Genomic DNA, 25,998 nt, shown 5'->3' with positions numbered 1-25,998 from the left:
CCTAAACCTTCCTTCAGGTCTGTGTGACCCAGAGAAAAGTTCAGCACGGACTGCATGTGTTTAAAAAAATTACGAGCGAATAGATACGTTCTAAAGGAAAGTAAGGAACTCCTTCATGTGGTCCGGGGAGGGGGCGGTCAGGTTTCCTGCTTTCAAGCCCTGTCATTGTCCCGCCCCCAAGAGTCATTTACCCCACTGTGATTGGTCGGAAGGTCGGAAGAACGAATCAATAGTTTGCTTGCTCATAGCTCAGACGCACATATCAGGTTGGGATGATATTTTTCTCCGTTTCCTTCCCACAGATGTTTACGCGCACTCGATTATCTCTAGGCCCCTCCCCCTACACGCATTTTAGCCACTCACAGTGGCTTTCCCTATTCTTCTCACACGCAGTGGCCGCCTCACACACAGGCATCACGCGAGAGTGTACGTTCTCGCGTTTCATGAATATGTGCGCGAGTGTGTGTGTCTGCCTGCGTGCGTGTGCGCTCGCGTCTCATTGATTATTTCATTGATCATTGACGTGCCCCTTCCAAGTTTAATGTATAAAAAATACGTAGGGTGGGGGAAGCAAATTTACTGGTCGCACATGTGCGACTGGATGTAAAATTCAGTCGCACACTCTCAAATTTTGGTCGCAAAATGCGACCAATTGCTCGCAGTCTGGAGCCCTGACATGGCACAAGCAAATGCACGTAACCGATTTGTATCTGATTTATTTCCACATATGAATGAGGCCTGTATCTGATCTGAGAAAATCGGAATCCATGCGCTTTTGTCCTGCTTACACATTCACCGATCATATCCGATCTGTGCCACGTGAGAGGAAAAAAAATCGGAATTGGGTCATTTGAACCATGGAGACATCAAAGAGGTTTAGATGGGATTTTGGGTTTGACAGGGAAATTTGGTGAAAAGAACTGAACTAAAAACTTAGAACCACAGATGACAAAACAGATTGTACTTTTTTATCTTGCTAACAATTTTCTGTTTTTTCTGTTAAGGTTTCCTGTTTGTCGTTAGCTGGAGGGATTTTTTATTATGATTTTAGAATGATATGATTTGAAGAATGTTGTGGGCTGCACTGACCAACAATGTCTTTTGTCTTTTCAACTGGAAGGGACAGAAGAGACTCTTCCAGGACACGCTGTTGATGAACTGCATGTTTGGAGAGCTTGAAGCTCAGGATAGAACCATTGTTGAAGTGAACATACCGATAGTGTGGAGATGAAGATCAGAGTCACACTGACCTGCTGACATGTGAGAGCTGTCCACACTTTGGACATGACGTCTGCCCCTCCTCTGATCACTATTCTGTGGGTCTGTCTCTTCATCTGTAGTTGATGTTGATTCTTCATGTTGGTTTCCTTCTTCATCCTGACTATCAGTTACATTAAAGCTCTGCTGATTCTTTAGATCTGCTTCACTGTTCTCATCTTCCTCATAAGTAGGAATCTCCATCAAGGTATCAGTCTCCTGCTTCAGATCAATCTGATCTTCATCCTGACTGGTGCAAAATTCTTTAATCTGTGGAGGTTCTGGTTCATCTTGTTCCTCTTTAATCTGTGGAGGTTCTGGTTCCACCAGTTCCTCTTTAATCTGTGGAGGTTCTGGTTCCTCCAGTTCCACTCTGAAGTTCCTCTGCTGGTTGCAAAGATCTTCTTCTTCAGTCATCCAATGCTGGGGCAGAACTGCAGGAACACAAACACAACAAGGAGCGTTTTATACGTTTCCAGGACTTTATTTTTTTTTTAAGCATCAAACTCTGTGATCATTGGAGAAAATGTCTGAGGACCAGAAGAGACTAATTGAAATAAATACATATGCAGAGATGAGTAGTAACGTGTTACAATTACTTAAGTAACTTTATGTTCTATGATTTAATTTTTTATGTTTTATAAAACCTAAAAGTGATAATATTTCCAGGCTTTTTTGTTTTGCAGCATGTTCATATTTGTATAATTTTGACAATATGTTTCTATGGAGAGCTTAATATTATACGTTATTTAAGGTTTCACTAAATTATTCTGGATTAATATTCCTGTCTGTTTTAAACATAATCAGTTCAGTTTTAGTGTTTTCAGTAAATGTTTATCTTGTTCGGCCCGAAACTTAAGCGTGTTTTGGATTCAGGCCCCTCCGTGAGACTGAGTTTATTAATTCGTGTTTTTTTTTGTGTGTAAAATGGACTAATAGAGAACACAAAAGAAGGTCATGAAATTTCTATGTGTGCAGGGGGAGGGGGTTTACTAGCCCGGGGAGTAAGTTAGTGTAGAACCGCCACTGAGTAAGAGGGGTCCCCAAAAAGAAAAGCATGAAGCTCAAAGGGCTTCTCTGTTTCTCTGATGAAGGTGACATACCTATGTGGTGTAGCTGCAGCTGTGGTTTCCAGATGACATCCAGCAGTCTGCGCTGACGACAGAGCTCCTGCTCGTACTGGACGATGGTTCCTTCACAGAGTCTGCAGATTTCTTCAGCAGCAGCAGCTAGTCGCTCGCTGATCAACTCTCTCAGAGACTGAAGGGAAGACATGGTTCCTGCTCCGATCTTCAGCTCCAACTCCCACAAACACCGCCGTCCTCTTCACTGCAGCTCCGATCGATCATCTGCTAGTCTCACAATCACAGCAATCCACGTTGTCTTTCCGTTCAACACTTCTTCACTCATTTACGACACTTTGGAAAATGCTGAGAGTTCCCACACGAACCACGTATCGTCCTTTCTGTCCCAAAACCTCACAAACGTCCCAAACACCACCGACCTCTCAACACAAGCCAACGCTGCTAGCCTGCTAACAAGCTAACACTAATAGCGCCTCGTGCTGTTCTTCTTCTTTGTTTGGCTAACAGCGTCATGGTGCTTTAGCGCCACCAGGTGGTCTGGAGTGTTGTCTGTCGCTCACATGATGATGTCGATGGCGGGGAAAATCAACCATTTTTTAAACTTTACTGGCAAATAAAGGTATAAACGCGTGTTTTTTTATATCACTATATAAAATATTTATAAATATAAATATATAAAATGTATAAATATATATTTATATATATTTATTTTTTTATATTTCGGTGAGACTTGTCTGCATATTTCCCATTCAATTTGTTGCGTAAAAACAAGAAACTCTGAAATAGGTCACAATCTAGTCATTACTTTATTTAACAACACAAAAAGGTTTGATCCTATTACAAAATAAAATGAATATTAATAATTATAATTATTGTAAATAATAGTTATAAAAAGATTATTTAGTTTGTTTAAGCCACAATAAATTCCCCCAATAAATCAGTTTGTCCATTTGTTTAGATGTGCCCCCTTATACATTAAAAAAGCTCACATGTGAAAGAGGAAAACTAACTAAGATTAATAAATAATAATGATGATAATAACAACAATATAATGAAAAATCAGAACCAAAGAAAGTGGTCTGAGAAGAAGCAGCTCTGAAGCTCTGCAGCTGACGGTGCAGCTTCAGGACTCATGAGGAGGACCACACTGCAGCGCCTCCTGCTGAAGCATCAGAGAGTCTGCAGACAGAAGATCCTTCCAACAGCAAAGAAGTCTGCAGGAGCTCTTTCCACCACCAGCAACAACCTGAACCAAGCAGGACCTACAAGAAGTTCAGCCACTAAACTTCCACAACTCTGTCATTTCCTTTCAGAAGCTCTGAGCTCCGTCTGAGTCTGCAGAGATGCTGAGCTCCTCAGCTGCTGCAGCTCCCACAGTCACATGAAGGTCTGCAGCTGCAGCAGGAAGTCCAGATGTTTGCAGCTGCTGCAGCTTTCAGCCTGGAGATGTTGTTCATCCATCACAGGGTTTGGTCCAAAGTTCCAGTGCAGCCTCTCACCTCCTCCACCTTCCTCGTTGAGGCAGCAGAAGCTCCTCCTTTTCTTCAGCTGGATGATGCTGTCCTCCACCTGAAGGGACTTGAACCCTCAACCTTCTGATCCATGAGGCCACATGGTCTGAGAGAACATCCAGGTCCAGCTGCAGGTGGAGGACAGCATCATCCAGCCGTCACAGACTGGGGGCGGAGCCTGGAGATGACTGCTGAAGGTCAGAGGGCGGAGCTTCATCAGGATGAAGGTGCTGCTTGGATTCTGCTTTGATGTCCGTCTGTTCTCAGTCCCTTCATGGCTGCTGCTCAGAGCTGTTTCTGGATGTTTCTGGAGAATTCATGTCTTTACTGATCCAAATGTGGGATTTCTGTTTTTCTTTGGACTTTTCTTTATTTCAGGCTTTTAGCTTTTGGAACTTTCTTTGTTTCTATGCTTTAACTTCCAAACGGGTTTATCTAAGACAATCTGATTGTTTTTCATTTGACTTTCTAGGAACTTTCTGTTTCATCTTTGAGGATTTGGACTTTTGAAAGACTTTTAGCTGCAGTTTCATCCTTTGAACCAGATGGATCTGAATCTAGAGTCAAAGATTCTAAGGAAATCATGGATTCACAGACATTTGATTGAATTTCTGTCTGGATCAGAAACCAACAGCAGACATTTCAAGCCGTCATCTGTTCCTAATGTTCATTCCCCGCCATCATTGAAAGCTTTTGGAATAGTCCCTAAAGCCAGCGATCGGGCCGCTTTGGAGCATGAACTCATCACTCGGTGTCACGGTGGCAGAGAGATGACAGATCCCAAATCTGAGGCTGAAATGATCACGTCCTACCAGCTACACTCTGGATTTGGGACCAAAAACCTTTGAAGATGTTGGAGCATTGTTGGAGAATAGACTGACAACATTTGTTTGGAAGAAAGATTGACCTTTGACCCCTCCCTCATGTGTTCCACATCCAGCTGCAGACACACCACTACAGCTCACATTCCACTTCTGATCCAGCAGTTAGAACCAGAGCCTGCATTTGCAGCAGGTTCCAACCCACTGACCACTGATCCACACAGGGTGACGTCCTAAGGGGCGGAGTCAGCCACTGGAGAGAGCAAAAAGGAGAAATGGGGGTCACTCTGGGCCTCTCTGTGTCTGGACCTTCAGAGGGACAGTGGTTTGGTCCAGAACACGGATGCTAAACTAGCTCTCTGGAAACTTGAACTTGTTGAATGGGAAACTTCCTGAAATCTTCTTCATCTGTTGACTTGTTCTTTCTTCATCTGAATGAGCTCAGTCCTCTGCCAAATCCAACTCCATCTATCTTCAGTGCTTTGGACTGAGTTGGAGCAGAACTAGAGCTTTCTCCAGATGTCCTAGTACTTTTAGATCAGTGTCTTCCAATATTTGGAGCCCAGGTTCACTTCTTTCCCTGACAAAAATCCCAAAAGGCCTACCAGCCACCAAATAGTCAGAAACCAGAGAAACTTGGTGGTCTGCATTGATGAGAAACCAGTCCCTCCAGGATGACACATGGCTTTTTGGAATCATTTCACACACAAACAAACGGGAAGTTGTGCTTGTTTCTCTGAGAAAATGCCATCAAATGTGTGATAATGGTCAATGTAAATGTTTCGATAAAGGCTGTAGGGGATTCAGGGATTGTGGAGCGGTTGTTGTTTCCTTCTGGGTTAAAGTGCAGTTTTGTGTAACCTCCCAAAGAGGAGAAACCCAAAAAAGAAGGAAAAGTAAAGAGACAGGTGGAAGCCATCATGAGATTCCTTTCAAACAGGAAGTTCTTTGTCATTTCATGCACTAGTTTCATTTAGCTGTAGTTGTTGAACATTCTAGAAACTCCTAAAAACATTTTCTGTCCACTTTGAAACCATCTGGGGCTGACTTGGCCTTGCTCGCTGGGATACGGCCAACATCCAGAAATCTACCAACAGACATTTTTAGCTCTAGTTGTTGAACATTCTATGTTTGGAAGAGGCAGGCTCTTCTAAAAGAAACTAGCAGGAGCCCCAGCACTGGTCTTTGCTTGGATTTGTTTTCGACTTGTTCAGAGTCAAATGCATGTTTAAAGGGGAGGAGGATTATTTTGTTGTTGCTGTTTTTGTTCCTATTCTTACAATCCACTATATGTCCCGGGTTGAATTCTACTATTAAAATGTGGGAAACAAATGTTTATCAAATCCAAATCCATCCAAAAGCCTGGAGACTGGATGGCCGTGGTCCTCCCTTTGACCTGGACAGTGGTTGCCATGGCGACCTGCACACTCACCAAGCTGGAACTCAGAAGAAGAAAAAGAGACCAAAATGATTGATAAAGCAGGATTTCCAGGGAAATCCCACAAAGTGCTTTCCAAGCTAGAACTAAGAATATCCAGCATGCATTTGGAAAAACTCATTAGCTTCTTGTGGAAAATGATCAGTCATTTGAAAAGCAATCTATGAATGCTCAGAAAACTTCCTCTAAGGTTGTGGTTGTTTGGAGAAGTCCTCCTCTTCAAAGAAGTTCTCCTGACCATCTTCAAAGCCACTTTCTGCTTTTTCAAACGCTACTGTTCAACAAAAACTTGGTTTCTGCCCCAAAACCAACCTTAGACACTGAAACAGAATGAATCCAATGCAGAAATGTGTTGACACCTTTAATTCAAAGCTTCAATCAGTTTGAATCTCATGAAGAACATTTCAAAAATCCACATTTGGATCAGGCGTCTTCATCAGAGCACAACTCATGTTTCCAGGACTGTGACTCACCAATAGATCCTCATTTCCTTTACACAATCTGTTTCCATCATTTGGATTTTTCATCAAAACTTGAGTTAGAAAAGAATTGTTGCCCCAAAATGTCCAGTTTGAATAGTCTACAGTTTGTTGTGTTTGGTTGCTAGGTAACAGGGTCTTTAATGTCTATGATGTCATGGTGGCTTTCAGAGTTGAACTCCTGAATATGACGGTAAACATTTGGATTGAACAAAAATGGGATTGAAGCTCATGCTAAATCCTGATCTCAATGCTGAAAAAACCTCCTCCTAGATTCTGGTTGTTTGGAGAAGTCCTCCTCTTCCAAGAATTCCTGAAAAAAGCCCTCATTTCTCCTGACCATCTTCAAAGCCACTTTCTGCTTTAGTTTAGTCCAAACTTGCTTTATGCTGACAACATTTACAGCTTGAATCCATCTGAAGAATCCAAGGAAACAAACCAATCTAAGTCTGCATTCATGCCACTTCAGAACCAACAAAGCATGTTTCCAGGACGCTGACTTACCAATAGAACTTGGGATTTCCTTTGCAGAATCCTTCTCCGTGTGTTTTCCTTTGTTTTTCTCCCCAAAACCTAAAGCAGAGATTTTTGCTGAGCTGCAGAACAAACGTCTGACTGCTTTAACCGCCGTTGATGGTTTGTTGTGTTTCCCTCTATAGCTGCTATGGTCTTGGTATGGTTGCTAGGTAACGCTGTCTTTGATGATGATGACGTCAGAGTGGCCTCTAGAATGGACTTTTTTCTTGTGGAACCAGGAGCTGTAACCTTTAGGGCACTAGGACCCAGAAAGAGGTCCAGGCAGTGAGGGTGTTCACTGACGGACTGCGCAGCCGCACTTCCTCCAAACGCCACTATTCATCCAGCGCGTGGAGCGCCAGAGTCCAAACGGGCTTAAGGCGCTTTGATAAAGCGCTCTGGAATCCAGCTATGGTGTGCTAAACGTCAGGTCCAGAACGGAAGATGCCATCAATGAAGTCTGTCTGTCAGCAGCAATCCAACGCTGATGGGGTTTAGCTTGTGGAGGATTTGAATGTTCATTTGCTCTCAGGTTGGTTCTGTGCTGGAAGCCCCAACCCTCAGTTCAGTCAAGTTAGAAAGATGCTAACCAGCTGTTCTCTCTGTCACCATGGAAACACGGACCGCTTTAAAGTCGGACAGGATTTTCACGGAGCGGACTTCTAGACGTGGAGGATAAATAACTCCAAGATGAATTCATCAGACATGAATCAAACAGTCTTTTCTGCATAGAACAGAATGAAATCCACTGTGTTTTAGCAGCGTCTGTAGCATCACAGAGACGGTGTTCCACCAAAAACTGGGACCTGTCACATGTTGTTTCCTGGTGACAGAGCTGCAGCTTTAATGTCAATGATATAGAAGAAGAAGAATCCAAAACATTGGACTGTTTTCATGTGATCACATGGAAGCAGAATTAGGAAATGTCTAGGAAATCTGTCCTTGTTTTGTCAGCATGTTTGAATTGGAGTTTACAGTTAGATGACAATAAAGACGTGTTCACACCAAGAAATTACTTTGATGATATTTTATTTAAATAAATCAGAGAGAAGTTTAAAAAGCAAAACTCCTTAAGTATTTCTGTGTAAAATAGTGTTATCATTTGGCCCGATAAAAAATATGTTGTCAAAAATTAAATGTTGGCCCCTTTATGGAACTAACTAACGGAATTAACTGAAGTATAAGTAGAGTTTGATTTATTGCTTGAAAAGGAGTGGGAAGAAGCAAGCTTATATAATCCCACCCCTGCTGAGTTCATTCATTTGATAGTTTTACAGTGTTTTAAATCTGGTTCTGATCAGATAGATTCTCTTCAAGTAACAAAATCCAGTGCCTAGAAATGATTGATGATCTTCAGAAAACATTCATTCATGATTTCAGTAAACAGTAACGATACCGATATGTAATAATAATTGATTATCATTAGTACACTTGATAACATTAAACCAGTAATTATTGCTACACATTGCAGATCAAGTAAACAAAATCAATAGCTTATTGATTCTTTCTAATGATGTTATTTAATTTTTCCCAAACTCGCTTTACATTGTATTTATTTTCATTCAGTAGATTATTGAAGTACACTTTTTTACTGTAACGTGTTATTTCAGTTAGTTTATTTTTATATGACTTATATCTTTGTTCAGTTTCTCTTGTCCTCTGTTTTAAGAATTTTTTATACAGGTTATTTTTCTTTTTACAAGCATTTTGTAGACCGGTGGTTAACCAAGGGCATTTGGCAAATTTGTTCTTGAATTTATAAATTGGACAGTTCTTATTGTAAAGTGACCTAAATATTTCTAAAAAACATTTATAAGCAATATCGACATCTTTCTCTCTGTACACAGAGTTCCAGTTTTGTCTGGATAAGTCATTATTTAGAGCATTAATGGTTTTTTTCATTTCTTAACCTTTTGTAGACTGGTTCTTTTATAATTTTCTTTGTCTTCACCTTGATGTCAAATAGTGCAAAAACTGGTAAATGATCAGTTATGCCACATATCTTTAGTCCACTCATATTAGTGTATTCTATATTATTTGTAAAAATATCAATAAGAGCAACACTTTGAGTAGTGATTCTGCTGGGTCTTGTTATGGTTGGATATAAACTCATACCATACATTCTGCTAATAAAGTCGTCGGTTACTTTATGTTTGCTGGGGTTTATCAGATCGATATTGAAGTCCCCACAGATGTATAATATTTCAGTCATACAACTCTTGCAGTAAGAAATATTTATTTGACATACTTAATTTCCACATTCTTTAAGTTGGCATTCACATCTTTTTCGTTTGGCATAAGGCTCCGTTCAATTCCATGAGAAATTTCCATAAAACTTTCGGGTAACAAAACCCCCCTTTACGGAGCCCACAGATGGGAAGAATGAGCGTTGAAGGTAAGAAAGAGAATGAACAACTGCGCACCTGGGCTTAAATAGGACGCTGAGCAGGTGAGTTAATTGACTGAACCGCCCTAGGGCAGCCACCTGCAAAACACCGCTGCGAGTATCTGCCTGAAATACGACAAGTCGTCATTTTGTTATTTAGAAAGGTAAACATCTTTTCCATCCAGTTACTGAACACTTCTAAGCTTGACCCTGGCAACCTATAAACACAGCTTATAATGACATTTTTCCCTGAATCGTTACACATTTCAATTGTAAGACATTCCAGTATTCCATCCACTGTGACAGACAATTTATCAATTATCGTAAACTTCATATTTTTTTCCACATATATTGCGACTCCGCCACCTTTTTTGTTTACTCTGTTCACATAGTTAAGTTCATAGTTTTCCGATTCAAAGTCAGCGTCTTTGTCGCAGGTGAACCAAGTCTCAGATATGGTTATGATATCAAAGGAATGCCTGATGTTCTGTAAATAGTCCTTGATGTCTTCAAAGTTGGTATACATGCTTTCGCTGTTAAAGTGAATGATTGACAGTTTTTCTTCTGGGTTAACAGAGTTTTTAAAGTCATCTATGCTGTATTATTTGCAGTCCATATTAACAGTGGAAAAGAATTGATCAGGGTCGATGTCTTGAAGATTGTTGTCATTATCACTGAATATTTGAAGGTCGGTTTGCTCACCATTCAGATCTCTCTGATAGTTGTGGTTGCAGGTGACTGTTGTAGAAAAAGTGTTGTTGTTTTTTTAGAAGCCATTGATAGTAGAGTTTGTCTCCTCATCTCATAAGACCAACATCTTCACGTATCTCTTGTTTAGACTGTAGTTGGTAAATATTTTTCCAAATCTTGCAGGCTCCTGATAAGAACAACCTTTGACTGTTTAGGGGAGCCACAGAGTTTGGCATAAATTCTACAGTCTTTCACCCAGGTTCCTTGAATTTTCCCCTGCTTTGTCAAGTAACATGCTCTTCTTGCGATGTCGGCATTCCTTTTCGTGAGGTTGTCATTCATGAAAACGTTGGTTCCCCTCAGATTTCTTCCTTGCTTCAATAAAGCTGCTTTGTGTTTCCGATTGACAAACTTTAAGACATTAATTCAATACATTCTTCAGCACCACCAGGACCCACATCCAGCCCATCAACAGCCAGAACATCAGTGACATCAGCGTCTGATCTTCATCACATCATCATCAAAGGACGACCTCTACGTTTTTACAATCTGATGGATTTCAGTCTTTCTGCAGCTTCTGATCAAGTGAATTGTCAAAAAGTTTCATTTCCTGTTTTCTTTTGTAACCCTTGAGCTATCCTAGGTACTTTACCATTGGGAGTTGGGTCATCTAGACCCACCAGACTGAACCTTTTTTCTTCAATTATATGTGAACCTCACTGTTGTCCATGGATTACATGAAATCTTTCCACCTTCATCCACCTTTGTCATGGTAGGGAGAACACGTCAATGTATAGTGCAGCAGATAACTGCAGATTTCATAAGAATACTTCACTTAGGTATGCAAGCATGAAATTTTCCACATATATGCTAAAAAGTCCACTCTTTTCAAAAATACCACTGGCCACGCAAAAATCCAAGGTGGCGACCAGGAAATTCAAGATGGCGTTCCGATGTTTTTGTTTTTTTGGAATATCATTAAAACTATTGTTTTTAGACCCCATAAATGAGTGAAACTTTGAATATAAAGTTGGGTATTGCGGACATTTTGATGCATAAATCGGGTCTATTGGTTCTCGAGATACTGTCTATTGATATTCTTTAAAATTGACGTGTGTGACAAACGACGTGCGTTACATCTCCAGAAGTAGTAATTTTCTGATATAAAAATAAACGATATTGATAGTAAGCCTAAAAAAGAATGATTTGATCAATTGTCATACCAACAGCATGTTATTTTGCTAGTATATTGCCCTGAAATCAATTGTGAATTTGTGTTCATGCAGAGGTTATGCTAGCTGTTGACTATCCTTCGAAAACAATAGCGAATCACATCTACAGATTTTTTATATGCTCAACGATTGTAGAATCACAATTCACATTTACATGTGCACAGTGCTGTGCATGGGAGGCAAGCATTGTAGCACTTGCATCGACCAGTACAACCAGCCTTCCCAGTGCAGCCACATTTCACGAGTTGTTGGCAGCTCTTGAAGATCGGGTCCTTGGTTGTCCAGAAGATCTGCCATTCTGAACCAACCTTCTTCCATCCCCACTCTGAGGGGTCCTCTGTCACTAGCTGGCACTGGGTTGCCTGGCCCCACACACAACCAGCTTGGTATGCAGCACGCCTTGTGTGTTGGAGCAAAGCTGCACTGGTGGGAGGGATGGCTTCATACGACCTTTGTTTCCTTTGTTTTCGGGCAAACAATTCAACCCTGGCATCATCTACAGATTCAGCAGAGCTAGACCTGTCATACATCAGTATGACAAACTTCTTCAAGACTTGCAGGTCACCATCATTCACACAAACAGGGTATTGACTGAGCTTTGAGAATACAGGTGATACTTCTGGGTAGATGTTCCATGTCTGCCAAGCAGTTACTTTGCCCTTGCCACGGAACGCAGACACAGTATCACAACCTGTGAAAGCATGAAAGAATGACATGCCTGTGGACTTCCCTTGACCCAAAAATTGGCAGAGGTCATGGACACTGATCCATCTCAGGTTCTGACCTTGTCCAAATGCCACCCACAGCTCTACCAAACCCAAGCTTTGGAGGATGGGGAAGGTGCTGATTGCAATGACTACGATGTCTGTGTCATTTGCTTTAACCATAACAGTCTTGCTACCTTGTCAGACTGCTTATTTGGCATGCACAAATATGCGGCTATCAGCTTCCTCGTGAGAGCACTTGTCAAGTCCTTCAAGGGGAATTTCATTTGTGCTCAAAACAGAAGGTCCAGTTGTGACAATCACCGGATTGTCTGCCGACAATTGTGCCACCCTGCTTGCAAGGAACTCAAACAACTCGGTTTTGTTCTGGTTGTGTTTTAGGAAATTGCTCAAACAAGATGGAAGACTGTTAATTTAATGTTATATATGATCTTTCACACCTTTGTAAAAGACGTTTTATTACTACGATTTGTAGTCAAGCGTGCTCTGTCGCGATTTTGTGAAAATGCTGACATATCATATCTTGAGAACCATAATAGCTACAGCCATAAAAATGGTACCAAAATGTCCGCAATACCCACATTTATAGCCAAATTCTGGACGCCATCTTGAATTTTTTGGCCGCCATCTTGGAAATCTGTGTGGCCAGCGGTATTTTTTGAAAAGACTGGATATTTTAGCACATATATGGAAAATTTCATGCTTGCATACCTAAGTGAAGTATTTTTTCACTTGTCTGCTGCACTAGTAAGAGTGGGGTCATCTAAGATAGCAGAAGGGTTAAATAAATCTCATGGCCAAATTATGACATTTTACAAAGAAAAACCATTTGGTTTCAAATGATTTAAATTGCCCGTTCACAAAGGCTTTAAAAAGATGAGACTTATAAAGTTTTTGTAAAGACCCTGTCTGCTGCAGGACGTGTACTGGTGCATTGTGGGTAATAATGTTCTGTTTGGGATATTTGCTGGATTCTGGACGTCGACAGTTGCGTTGGTCTTGATTTTTTACCGTTGTGGTTTGGATGTTTGTTGTTATTTGTAACAGCTGAGTAGGTCTCATAGACATGTTGTACTGCCAATGTGCCTTTGGGCCAACTTGATTGGGCTATTTGGAAGAATAATGAGGATAAATGAGAGCTTCCATCAGATCATGTTTCTGCTGTTTTTCAGAACTGCGTCTGAACCTGGAAGCTGTCTGTCATATTTATGCAGCCTTATCCCTAAAACTGATCAAAACTGCAGATTCTATTGATTTCTCCATCATATTTATGTCTACTACATTCTATCTTTCAGTCACAAACACACTGGTTATATTCTAGCTTAACTATTCATACTATTAAACCTGGTAATGCTTCAGTCTCCATCTAATGTCGACATTTAAGCTAATTTAATTATCCTAAAAAGTCATTTTATGCTCACCAGGGGCCAGAAGGGGTCTGGTTTGGGGACCATTAGGTTTCTTCTCTGCTCTTTGCAGATGATGATGTCCTGTTGGCTTAATCGAGCCTGGACCTCCAGCGTGCATTGGGATGGTTTGCTACAGAGTGTGAAGCGACTGGGATGAGGATCAGCTTCACTAATTCTGAGGCCATGGTTCTCGAACGGATGGTAATTTGCCATCTCTCTGTGGGTGGAGTGTCCCTGCCCCAGGTGGAGGAGTTTAACCCTTGTGCTATTTTAGATGACCCCACCCTTACATTGACGTGTTCTCCCTACCATGACAAAGGTGGATAAAGGTGGAAAGATTTCATGTAATCCATGGACAACAGTGAGGTTCACATATAATTGAAGAAAAAAGGTTCAGTCTGGTGGGTCTAGATGACCCAACTCCCAATGGTAAAGTACCTAGGATAGCACAAGGGTTAAATACCTTGGGGTCTTGTTCACCAGTGAGGGAAGACCGGAGCATGAGATCGACAGCCGGATCGGAGCAGCGTCCTTAGTTGTGCGGTCGCTTTATTGTTCAGTTGAGAGCTGAGCCAAAAAGCAAAGATCTAAATTTACCGATCGATCTTTGTTCCAATACTCACTTTTGGTCATGAGCTGTGGGTCATGACCGAAAGTACGAGGTCCCAAATACAAGCGTCTGAAATGAGCTTCCTCTGTAGGGTGCCTGGATGCTCCCGTGGAGATAGGGTGAGAAGCTGGGTCACATGTAGAGAGAGCTTGGAGTACAACCACTTCTCCTCCACATTGAAAAGAGCCAGTTTGATTTAATTTGAATTTGATTTGAAATGGTTTATTTCAAGCAATTAATTAGAAGTAATACACAAAAGCAGTACAATCATTAGTTATACATTCGTACAGTAACTAATCAAACTTAGGATAATTAGACATACCAATAAATATTGCTTGAAAGGGAGTGGAAGGAAGCGATTTCAGCATTCCTTCTGGTCAGATGGTCATTCAGATAAGCAGCCGAACCTTTCAGATTTCTTCTTTGATTCATCAGAGCTAGCTTGTGTTTGTGATTCACAAACCTGATGAGGATCGCTGGTTTATCCGTCCCCGTTCTCCTTGGGAGCAACTGGCAGGTCTCGATGGTGTTTAGAGACAGGGAAATCCCTTTAGATGTGAGAAATGATTCCATTTGCTGTACCAGAGACTCTCCACCGTTCTCCGTTTCAGAACTGCTAGGGATGCTAGCGCTATTAGCATTAGCAATGCTAGCTCCAACTGCAAGCTTTGCCCGAGGTTTGATCGGTACTCCAGTGAGAATGACATTATTCATCCTTGCTTGTTGTTCCACATCGTCCAGTCTTATCTCCAGAATGTCGACCCGGTTTTCTCGTTGCTCGTTTTGAGCCCGAAATCTTCGGAACTCTTCCATTAGCTCAATCAGTGGAGCTAGCTTAAGATTCACTTGTTCCATAAAGGGATACAGCGTAGCTTTGATATCATCAAGAATCTTTTTAAGGTCTTCGTATTTCTGGGTTTTCTTGGGGGCCATGGTCAGCTCTCTTTTTTGGAGAAAATCAACTTTTTAAGTCATTTGAAGATAGTTGTATAGCCACAGAGAGCCACACACGTCCGCGTTGTAACCCGGTTGTTAAAGAAGAGAGGTGAGTTGGCTCGGGCATCTAGCCCTGGACGCCTCCCTGGAGAGGTGTTCCGGGCATGTCCCACTGGGCGGAGGCCCAAGGGAAGGCCCAGGACATGCGAGATAATACAAGACTACGAATATCGGCTGGCCTGGGAACGCCTCGGGTTCCCGCCAGAGGAGCTGGAGGAAGTGGCCAGGGCAAGGGAAATATGGGGATCTCTTCCTAGACTGCTGACCCCGCAACCCGGTCCCAGATAAGCGGAGAACGATGGATGGATTATTGAAAAAATACATGTTTCATAGTGAGTGCAGTCCTTTGTACTTAAAGTGCCATACAGACTAAAAATGAACATCACCAACTCATTTACCCTTAAACTTACCCGGGTACGTCCAGCTTTGGAACCTGCAGAGAAGCAACAAACAGCAGAAACCCGAACTGTGGGAAAGACTCCAAACTTCTGACTGATGTTCACGTCCACTTTATTCTTCAGAGATAAGATTGGTACAGAACACTGAGAACCAAACATAACAGAGGAACAGTTCTTATGTCTACTAGAAAACATGAATCACAAGAACACGAGACACAAACACCAGTCTGGTTCTTCATCTGCCTCTTCCTTCATACATTTTTAGGAAAATCTTTTTCTTTTTCTCACTAAACTTGGTCTAACAAAACATAAACCACAGTTACAACTTTTTGTTTAAAATAATAATCAAATATTTACTCATCACAAAAAAAGTGTCAGAATTAAAGACATCTACAAAATCTTTTTTTTGTGTTGTCATGGTAACACACACATGAACAACATAATCATCTCAGCATAAACAACTGCCACATTGAATCCGTTCAAGATTTCACTCTAATAATACAAAACAACACATTTCTATTAACTGATACATCTGAAGTAATTCATTTTTCGGAAAATTTTACAATTTTTGTCAATGAAAGCAATAAAACTCAGTCATCAGCTGTGCTGCAGAGGTAGAGTGGTTGACCTCTGATAAGAAGATTGCAGGTTGAACTACCACTTTGCCTGTCCATGTGTCAAAGTGTCATTGGACAAAACTGAACCCCACATTGATCCTGGTGGTTATAGGTTGGTGCCAATGTGAGACAGCACAGCTGCCATCAGTGTGTGAATGGGTGACTGTTAGGTACTTCTGGCTTTCAAAGATGGTACATAACTGGTATATCCCATTCGTATATGGCAACATAAAACCAAGGTTGAAAATATTTCAATCTAAAAATCATAATTTTGCATAAAATGCTAGTTTCTGTTTTTAAGGCAGAAAATATGTACTTTTTCCAAATCTATCCCTCTTCTGATGTAAAACCCGTGTACAGGTTTTCTGCTCCACGTTTTCCTGAATTTAAAGTTTATTTCTAAATTCTTTATCAGTGTTTTTAAATGTTTTTCTGGTGTGTGAGTTATCATGTGTGTTTTGAGATGACACATTCGATTAAAACGTTTGTCACATTCTACACAAGAAAAAGGCTTTTCTCCTGTATGAGTTCTCGTGTGTGTTTTGAGACTAGATGAATCACTAAAACCTTTATTACATTCTTTACAAGAAAAAGGCTTTTCTCCTGTGTGGGTTCTCATGTGTATTTTCAGACTAGATGGTTCACTAAAACTTTTATTACATTCTCCTCAAGAAAAGGGCTTATCTCCTGTATGAGTTCTCATGTGTGTTTTAAGATGAGAGGTTTGACTAAAGCTTTTGTCACATTCTTTACAAGAAAAAGGCTTTTCTCCTGTGTGAGTTCGCATGTGTGTTTTGAGATTAGATATTTGATTAAAACTCTCATTACATTCTTTACAAGAAAAAGGCTTTTCTCCTGTGTGAGTTCTAATGTGTGTTTTGAGACTAGATGAATCACTAAAACCTTTACTACATTCTTTACAAGAAAAAGGCTTTTCTCCTGTGTGAGTTCTCATGTGTATTTTCAGACTAGATGGTTCACTGAAGCTTTTATTACATTTTATACAAGAAAAAGGCTTTTCTCCTGTATGAGTTCTCATGTGTGTTTTAAGATGAGATATTTGACTAAAGCTTTTGTCACATTCTATACAAGAAAAAGGCTTTTCTCCTGTGTGAGTTTTCATGTGTTTTTGGAGATCATATAATTGACTAAAACATTGTTTACATTCTTTACAAGAAAAAGGCTTTTCCCCTGTATGAATTCTCATGTGTCTTTTGAGATTAGATATTTGACTAAAACTTTTATCACATTCTTTACATGATAAACGCTTCTCTCCTGTATGAAATCTTACATCAAAAGGTTTGTTAGCAATTCTTGAGTTTTCACCACACTTGAAAAAGTAAAGTCTTTCCTGTTTTAAACATACTTTGTGTTTCTTAACCAAATCATCTTTTCTACTACAATCAGAGTCACACTGACTTTCTGACAAGTGAGAGCTGTCCACACTTTGGACATGATTTTTGTGTCTTCTCTTCCTCTGATCTCTGTTCTGTGGATCTGTCTCTTCATCTGTAGTTGATGATGATTCTGTCTCTTCATCTGTAGTTGATGTTGATTCTTCATGTTGGTTTCCTTCTTCATCCTGACTATCAGTTACATTAAAGCTCTGCTGATTGCTTAGATCTGCTTCACTGTTCTCATCTTCCTCATAAGTAGGAATCTCCATCAAGGTATCAGTCTCCTGCTTCAGATCAAGCTGATCTTCATCCTGACTCATACAGAGTTCCCCTGGTGCCTCTTTAATGTGTGGTGGTTCTGGTTCTTCCTGCTCCTCTTTAATCTGTGGAGGTATTAGTTCCTCTTTAATCTGTGGAAGTTGTTGTCCCCCTTGTTCCTCTTCAGTTTGAAGAGGTTCTGGTTCCTCATGTTTCACTCTGAAGTTCCTCTGCCGTTTTTTTAGATCTGCTTCACTTTTTTCATCTTCCTCATTAGTAGGAATATCCATCAAGGTATCAGTCTCCTGCTTCAGATCAAGCTGAATGTTGTAGAACCCTTCTTGCTTCGGTGATGGTTCTGGTTCCTCCAGTTCCTCTTTATAATACGGAGGGTCCGGTTTCTCCAGTTCAACGCTGAAGTTCCTATGTTGGTTGCAGCGATCTTCATCTTCAGTCACCCAATGCTGGGGGAGGACTGCAGAAATACAAAAAGAGACCCTTTTTTATGTTTTGAGGACTTTGTGTGTTGTTAATATATACCATTAACCCATTTTGTGATCTGCTTCACACTCAAAAGTAGAGCAGATCTAAAGGCCCATTTGCATTTTATACCCAAAACAGCAATAAACATCAGGTTTGCACATCATTTAAATTGCTAGTGTATTATTCAAGCCGCAAGCTGCGTTGTATGGCCCACAGGCTCTTAACGCCCCCACCGCCCGCCTGTACGCACCACTGCTACCCACCGCTACGCAGCACCGCCGCCCTTACTGCCCACCTTTATCAAGGCTTGTCAAAGCTGCATATGCTAATTATGCTAACAATGCTGGTCGCCTGAGGATAACGAACAGATTGACATCAGTTACAGACAAATCGGAAAAACTAAACATTTTGATGTCCTTGGCAACAGAGGCTTTTTGATAACCCAAATTCCTTATATGTCCATATCCAGTGTTTTTCAATATGTTCAGTACCAGCCATGGATGCATGTATTGAAATTTTCACATCATTCCAATGAGAAACATAAGAGTTATAACAGTGAGCAAGTTTTTCAAGCTTTCCACGCACACGGTGTTCAAAATCTACAACTTGTAACTGCAACCTTTTTTTCACAGTAGCTTGCCCTTGATGCCCAAGAATTTACAAGACGACCGCTAAAAATTTGTCAAATTTGGTACTGGAGCAAATTTGTGTTCTAAAGTGCTTTTTTTGAAAATTCAAGATGGCGGCCTCGCCTCGAGGTCAAAGTGCAACAAAACTTCAGAGGTAGATATAGACTGCCAAACAGAAGGTCGTGTCGCCATCCTGTAATGATTTCAAAACATAATCTGGATATCGCCAACAAAGATATATTGGTTTCTTTAGTCACTTCTCAAAAACAAAAAATCCATTTTTTTTGTTTTTGCCGAGGCAGCACATTTGTAGTGACGGTTTTTTGCTCAACATGCACACATTTCTTAATCAATCTTGTTTTATGTTACATCATTTCGTTCAACGTGGGCCAGGGAATCTGATTTTTCATTTTCTTTCGACATTCCAATAAACCATGTCCAAGCTAGCTAAGATCGTCTGCTAGATTCTGTTGACATTTTCACTGTCACATCCGTCACCTAATAGCTGTTGAACCTCATGCAATGATGTTTCTGACCGTGATCCGGACCGAAACCATTTGGTTCAACTGCGTGTGCCGTTACAACACTAGTTTTTGAAGATTTTCTTAATGTTTGTGCCAGAACTTCTGTAATTTTTGAACAAATATATAATCACAGCATGTTTGATACATTTAAGACAAAAAAGACCAACATTATATCAATCTTTAAGTTTAATTGTAACTAAACACTGAAACTTTATTTTTCTTTTGTCTAAAACAAAAAAGCAACTTTAACAAAAATGCTGTATTTCTTTTTGGGAGAATAAATTGTTTCTTTTAAGTTAAAATGTGTCGCTTCACCTTAATGCTGTTTCTTTAATTTTCTTAGTATTTATGTATAAACTTAACTTCAAATATCTCAAAAGTGAATAAATGGAATCAAATTGAATTCAAATTGAATTTGTCCTTCAATCAGACATTATTAACCCTTGTGCTATCTTAGATGACCCCACCCTTACATTGACGTGTTCTCTCTACCATGACAAAGGTGGATAGATTTCATGTAATCCATGGACACCAGTGAAGATCACAAATCATTGAAGAAAAAGGTTCAGTGCACTGTCTAGTGGGTCTAGATGACCCAACTCCCAATGTTAAAGTGGCTAGGATAGCAAAAGGGTTACAACCACCCCAGTTTCTCGGCCCGGCAGTGAGTTAGTGTAGAACTGCCACTATGCTGGTTGGCTGCGCTGCTGGGGCTGTTAATTTATACGCGTTAACACAAATGAGTTTGAACGCCGTTAGTGGCGTCGAGACGTGAATGGTGGTTCGTTCAAAACTGATTTCCCATCATGCCTTTGTTTACATACAATCCTAAAATAGCAGCGACATCAGGGGGGTATTCCAGAAAGCAGGTTATGCTAGCTCCCACTGTAAGTTTGGGGCTAAGGAAGTTGATAACCTCAGTTTTCGGTTCCAGACATGGAGGTATGTTTCAGGGTATGTCAAGTTGCCATAGCAACTCATGCTCTGAACATAACCTGGTCTGAAGCAGGTTTAGTTGAATTAGGCCTGGGCGATAAATCGATCAAATGAATTAATTCGAATTTTTTGTTACGGGCGATTTCAAAAATAACTAAATCGAGTTTTTATTGGCGCATTTTTGGCTCCCCAGAGCTTCCGTAGCGTTAGTGTCACACGGCGACACGCAACAATCAACACACGAAGCAGCTAGCGACAGCATGGCTACCGGTGACAGTGGGAAGTTTGTTCCCAAGAAAGGAATAAAATCATCTGCTGTTTGGAACTGATATTGGTTTGCTGCTACAGACGTGGAGGAAGAGACCCCCCCCCCCCCCACGCTGCCTAAAGCCCATCGGAGTCAAAGGCTCTCACACGCGCTCGCGTGGCACGCGCTCAGTCCTCTTAAACACGCACGCGCCCTGACACACACACATACTGATTCTACAACGCCTGTATAGTTAGTTCATTAGTTAGTTAGTTGTTACTGTTATTTGTTAATAAAGAATACTGCGTTGTAATTATTACTTGTACGGATATATATTCATTTGCGTCCGCGTCCTCCGAAAACAAAATCCTCCGGCGGCCGCGGACCCGAGGGGGGGGGGGGGGGGGTTTACTCCCGCTGCTTCATGATTATCATTTTCTCCGTGGAAAAGACGGCGTTTCTTAATTTAATTAAAACCTTAGACCCCAGATATGAGCTACATTGTTAATCCTTTAGAAAATGGTGCTACTTTCAAGGTGAATGTTTGTCTCCTTTTAGTCTCCTTTTAGTTCTAACCTTTTTATTTTGGATAAGTGAAAACAAGTTTAGAATAACGAAATTAGACAAAAACAAGACAAAAATTATATAAAACAAGACACAATTATTTAAACACAAGTCCAAAAGGGGAGTAAGAAGAAAAATCTTATACTTAACTTTGATTCCAAGAGTGTTTTCATTTATTTATAATTCATCCCAGAAATGGGGGTTACATTTGTCTTGGGTTTGATTAAATAAAAGCAACATTTGCTTGAACTTGTCTGCCGTTTGTACTCATTGCTTTCCTTAAGTAGGGTGGGGGGAAAAAAATCGGAAATCGAATTAAAAAAAATAAAATCGGAGATTTTATTTTTAGGCCATATCGCCCAGCCCTAAGTTGAATGTTAGTTTGTTTTCAGAGAGGTGAAGCAGCATGGCGTGTCCATTTGAAGATGATTTGGTGGATGAAGAAGCTCAGATAATACTTTTTCCACAGTGAGAGGCTGATAAGACCACAAATTGATGTTGGAAAGAGAAACTTTTTTACTTTGATCTAACTTAATTATTTGCTTCAGTTAAGATAGATCATTTTTTAGTTAAGTCAGCTTAAAAATAACACGTAGTTTTCAGACAGTTATTTTACTTTCATTCAAATTAATTCAATTAAGTAGGTGTAACTTTGGTGCTGCTGTTAGATAAGCACCGCAAGGGATTCTGGGATACCATTCCCTTTACCTGTCTGGACAGATTTTGGTTTAAGTGTGGGTTTTTGACAAAATGTGTTTAGTTGTTTTACTGTGTTTTGCCAAGTTACTTTTTCCTACTAAGCACATGTCTCTGCACCATGAGTGAGAGGGAGAGAGAGGATGATGAGTTTATATAGCACCTCTACCACACAATAACATCAGTGACGGAAAACTCCTAAACAAATTTAAGCACTTTGTGCATGTTATTCCGTTCTTTTTATTGTTATACAAATGAGTATATCTGCCGGCTCAAAGACATATGAGAGATCAAGAATTATAATAAATTAAGATGGAAAAAATATTAATTGAGGGAATAACCCTTTTAATCATTAAAATGTTCAATATGTGAGACAAACATGTAAACATTTGGACATCAATTTTCATGAAAGGAATAAATAAGTAAATTAAATGAAAAGGAAAATTGGAGTAATATGACATTTAGTTAGATAAAAATGTAAATTTGAGTTGCATAAACAATTATTGAGTTTTATAGACGTAAGAAATTAGGTTAAATAAATTTAACTCAATTATTTGTTACCAATAGAAGTAATTCATTTAAAGTGGCAAAATTGGATACGTTATGCGTCACAAGGAAAATGGAAATAAGATCAGAAACTAACTTGTGCTTTTACTTTGTCCGTTCTTTTTCTCCAAGCAGAAAAACTTTTTTTGATGATGATGATGATGCCGTGTTACTTTTTTGATGGACGTATAATTTTCATACGCAGTCATTAAAATCTCAGATTGCATCTCACTAAAGTGTAGCGCTCTTTTTTTCTTCACATGTTTCCATGGTGACTCCGGAAATATCCATTTAGAATGTCTTTGTGTACCTGCTGTGCACGCCCATTAACCCAGGGTTACCATGTCAAGCGTAATTACGCTAACTCATATCCGGTCTTCTTGAACCAACATACCAAGAGTAAGCAAGTTCAGACGGATTTCAGCCAGAGTTCAGGCTTAAAGTCAGGCTAGTCATGCTTCCGGGAATACCCCCCAGAGCTATAACCCAGCCGCACAGATAGCAGACAAACAAAGACGTTCATGGATCTGTGTCTGTCTGCAGGTGGATGCAGCAGTGAACGTACCAACTATGTGTAGCTGAAGCTGCGGGTTCCAGCTGCTATCCAGCAGTCTGCGCTGACGACAGAGCTCCTCCTCGTTCTGGACGATGGTTCCTTCAGCAGCAGAAAGTTTTTCTCTGACAGAACCTTCCTGAGGTTCTGAAGACATGGTTCCTGCTCCGATCTTCAGCTCCAACTCCCACAAACACCGCCGTCCTCTTCACTGCAGCTCCGATCGATCGTGCTAGTCTCACAATCACAGCAATCCACGTTGTCTTTCCGGTCAACACTTCTTCACTCATTTACGACACTTTGGAAAATGCTGAGAGTTCCCACACGAACCACGTATCGTCCTTTCTGTCCAAAAACCTCACAAACGTCCCAACAAAACACCACAGTCCTCTCAACACAAGCTAACACTGTTAGCCTGCTAACAAGCTAACGCTGCTAGCGCCTCGTGCTGTTCTTCTTCGTTGTTTGGCTAACAGCGTCATGGTGCTTTAGCGCCACCAGCTGGTCTGGGGTGTTGTCTGTCGCTCATATTATGATGTCGATGGCGGGGGAAATGAATTAAGATAAATAATAATAATAATAATAATAATAATAATAATAATAAAATATCAGAGCCAAAGAAAGTGGTCTGAGAAGAAGCAGCTCTGAAGCTCTGCAGCTGACGGTGCAGCTTCAGGACTCATGAGGAGGACCACACTGCAGCGCCTCCTGCTGAAGCATCAGAGAGTCTGCAGACAGAAGATCCTTCCAACAGCAGAGAGGTCTGCAGGAGCTCTTTCCACCACCAGCAACAACCTGAACCAAGCAGGACCTACAAGAAGTTCAGCCACTAAACTTCCACAACTCAGAAGCTCTGAGCTCCGTCTGAGTCTGCAGAGATGCTGAGCTCCTCAGCTGCTGCAGCTCCCACAATCACATGAAGGTCTGCAGCTGCAGCAGGAAGTCCAGATGTTTGCAGCTGCTGCAGCGTTCAGCCTGGAGCTTCTTCAGATGAAACAGTGATGCTGGAAACAGCCTGGAGATGTTGTTCATCCATCACAGGGTTTGGTCCAAAGCTCCAGTGCAGCCTCTCACCTCCTCCACCTTCCTCTTTGAGGCAGCAGAAGCTCCTCCTCTTCTTCAGCTGGATGATGCTGTCCTCCACCTGCAGCTGGACCTGGATGTTCTCTCAGACCATGTGGCCTCATGGATCAGAAGGTTGAGGGTTCAAGTCCCTTCATGGTTGAAGTCAGACAGAAGAAGAGTTTGGTTTGGATCCTTTCTTGTCTTTCTGTTCTCATTGAGTCTCTTCTAGTTCCAGGTCTGGTTCAAATAGTGGAATCATCCAAAAGGATGAAAACAGTCCTCCAAGCAGACGTCAGATTGAAAAGCTCATCAAAGAACACATCCAACTAGCCAATCAGCAAAGCACTGACAAGCTGGACTTGTGCTCTCCTTCAGTGAAGAACCTCCTCCTGCTGCTCCTCCATCTTTAGCTCTGACTTTGGAAGTCTTAGCTCCTCCTCCTCACCATCACTGTGACTGTTGACGTCTTCCAACTCCTCCAGAAAGCTGTTTTCTGATGAAGCTCTAACATCTCCTCCCTGTTGCTGCTTTCAGTCCAAACTCACTCTGTTCATGTCAATTCACTCCAGAGAAAATCCTTTTTCTGGGAAGAATTTGCTCCAAGTTTTCCTCCAACTAAGAATCTGCAAACCCAGATGAGAACTCCCAGCAGGAAAAGAATTCATCTGCAGGAAACTAGAAAAAGGCCTTTTTTGTGGGAGGAAACCATTCCAGATCTTTACAAACACCAGAAATCCCAACTTTTCCTCCACTTAGCCTGAGTTTGGGTTCCAGGAAGCGGTGTGTGTTCAAGCTCCGCCCCCAGCAGCCTCTCATGAAGCCCCTCCTCCAACATGAGGCCACTGGGGAATTCTGAATGAACCTTTACATTTCAACAGAAATTTAAGCTAAAAACAGGAAAAAAAGCTCTCTTCACGTTTGAAAACAATCAAACATTCAAACAGGAAGAGAAAACAACGTTTGTCAGGAAATCAACAGATTTGATTGATTGTAAATCTTCTTCCTGTTGGAGTTTGATGAATGGAAGTAGAATCTGTAGAAAGTCAGTTGATGTTTTCCATTTCAGTAAATGAAGGTTTGATCTGCAGATTTCCTGATGACTTTCTGACTGGGATCCAGACCTGATCTAGACGTGACTCATGAGGAAGCAAACAGCACAGAAACTGCTCTGAATGTTCCCTCTTCTTCACTTTCTGTCTGACTTCAACCATGTAGGGACTTGAACCCTCAACCTTCTGATCCATGAGGCCACATGGTCTGAGAGAACATCCAGGTCCAGCTGCAGGTGGAGGACAGCATCATCCAGCCGTCACAGACTGGGGGCGGAGCCTGGAGATGACTGCTGAAGGTCAGAGGGCGGAGCTTCATCAGGATGAAGGTGCTGCTTGGATTCTGCTTTGATGTCCGTCTGTTCTCAGTCCCTTCATGGCTGCTGCTCAGAGCTGTTTCTGGATGTTTCTGGAGAATTCATGTCTTTACTGATCCAAATGTGGGATTTCTGTTTTTCTTTGGACTTTTCTTTATTTAAGGCTTTTAGCTTTTGGAACTTTCTTTGTTTCTATGCTTTAACTTCCAAACGGGTTTATCTAAGACAATCTGATTGTTTTTCATTTGACTTTCTAGGAACTTTCTGTTTCATCTTTGAGGATTTGTACTTTTGAAAGACGTTTAGCTGCAGTTTCATCCTTTGAACCAGATGGATCTGAATCTAGAGTCAAAGATTCTAAGGAAATCATGGATTCACAGACATTTGATTGAATTTCTGTCTGGATCAGAAACCAACAGCAGACATTTCAAGCCGTCATCTGTTCCTAATGTTCATTCCCCGCCATCATTGAAAGCTTTTGGAATAGTCCCTAAAGCCAGCGATCGGGCCGCTTTGGAGCATGAACTCATCACTCGGTGTCACGGTGGCAGAGAGATGACAGAT

At 41.0% G+C, this 25,998-nt stretch overlaps 2 protein-coding genes and 1 pseudogene across 4 annotated transcripts in view; 1 reads left to right on the top strand and 2 right to left on the bottom strand.

The window, feature by feature from the left end:
• Positions 1-25,998, top strand: part of LOC144987275 (uncharacterized) — a 371,740-nt gene that overhangs the window by 35,463 nt on the left and 310,279 nt on the right. The window lies entirely within an intron of this gene.
• The window catches only part of LOC144987246 (uncharacterized), a 204,136-nt gene that overhangs the window by 11,976 nt on the left and 166,162 nt on the right, over positions 1-25,998 (bottom strand). Inside the window, exons 1-2 of one of the 2 annotated variants that reach the window (XM_078936406.1) lie at positions 2,361-2,979; positions 1,251-1,691 (exon numbers count right to left, since the gene is read on the bottom strand). The exons of the other annotated variant lie outside the window; for it this stretch is intronic. Of the exons in view, the coding sequence (XP_078792532.1) occupies positions 1,251-1,691; positions 2,361-2,532 (613 nt within the window). The 5' untranslated portion in view covers positions 2,533-2,979. Of the gene's footprint in view, positions 1-1,250; positions 1,692-2,360; positions 2,980-25,998 lie in introns of those variants that run through there. 2 annotated transcript variants of the gene reach the window in all.
• Positions 15,649-23,559, bottom strand: LOC144987219 (uncharacterized; annotated as a pseudogene). Its single transcript, XR_013651097.1, has 2 exons — positions 23,016-23,559; positions 15,649-18,300 (listed from the first exon to the last, which is right to left on the bottom strand). The product of XR_013651097.1 is annotated as an uncharacterized LOC144987219 (transcript).

The sequence above is a fragment of the Oryzias latipes genome, chromosome 2 (genome assembly GCF_053564925.1).
Source record: "Oryzias latipes strain Hd-rR chromosome 2, Olatipes_Hd-rR_3.1".
Lineage (NCBI taxonomy): Eukaryota > Metazoa > Chordata > Actinopteri > Beloniformes > Adrianichthyidae > Oryzias > Oryzias latipes.
The sequence above is the reverse complement of the archived record's forward strand: the minus strand, read 5'-3'. Positions and strand labels throughout refer to the sequence as shown.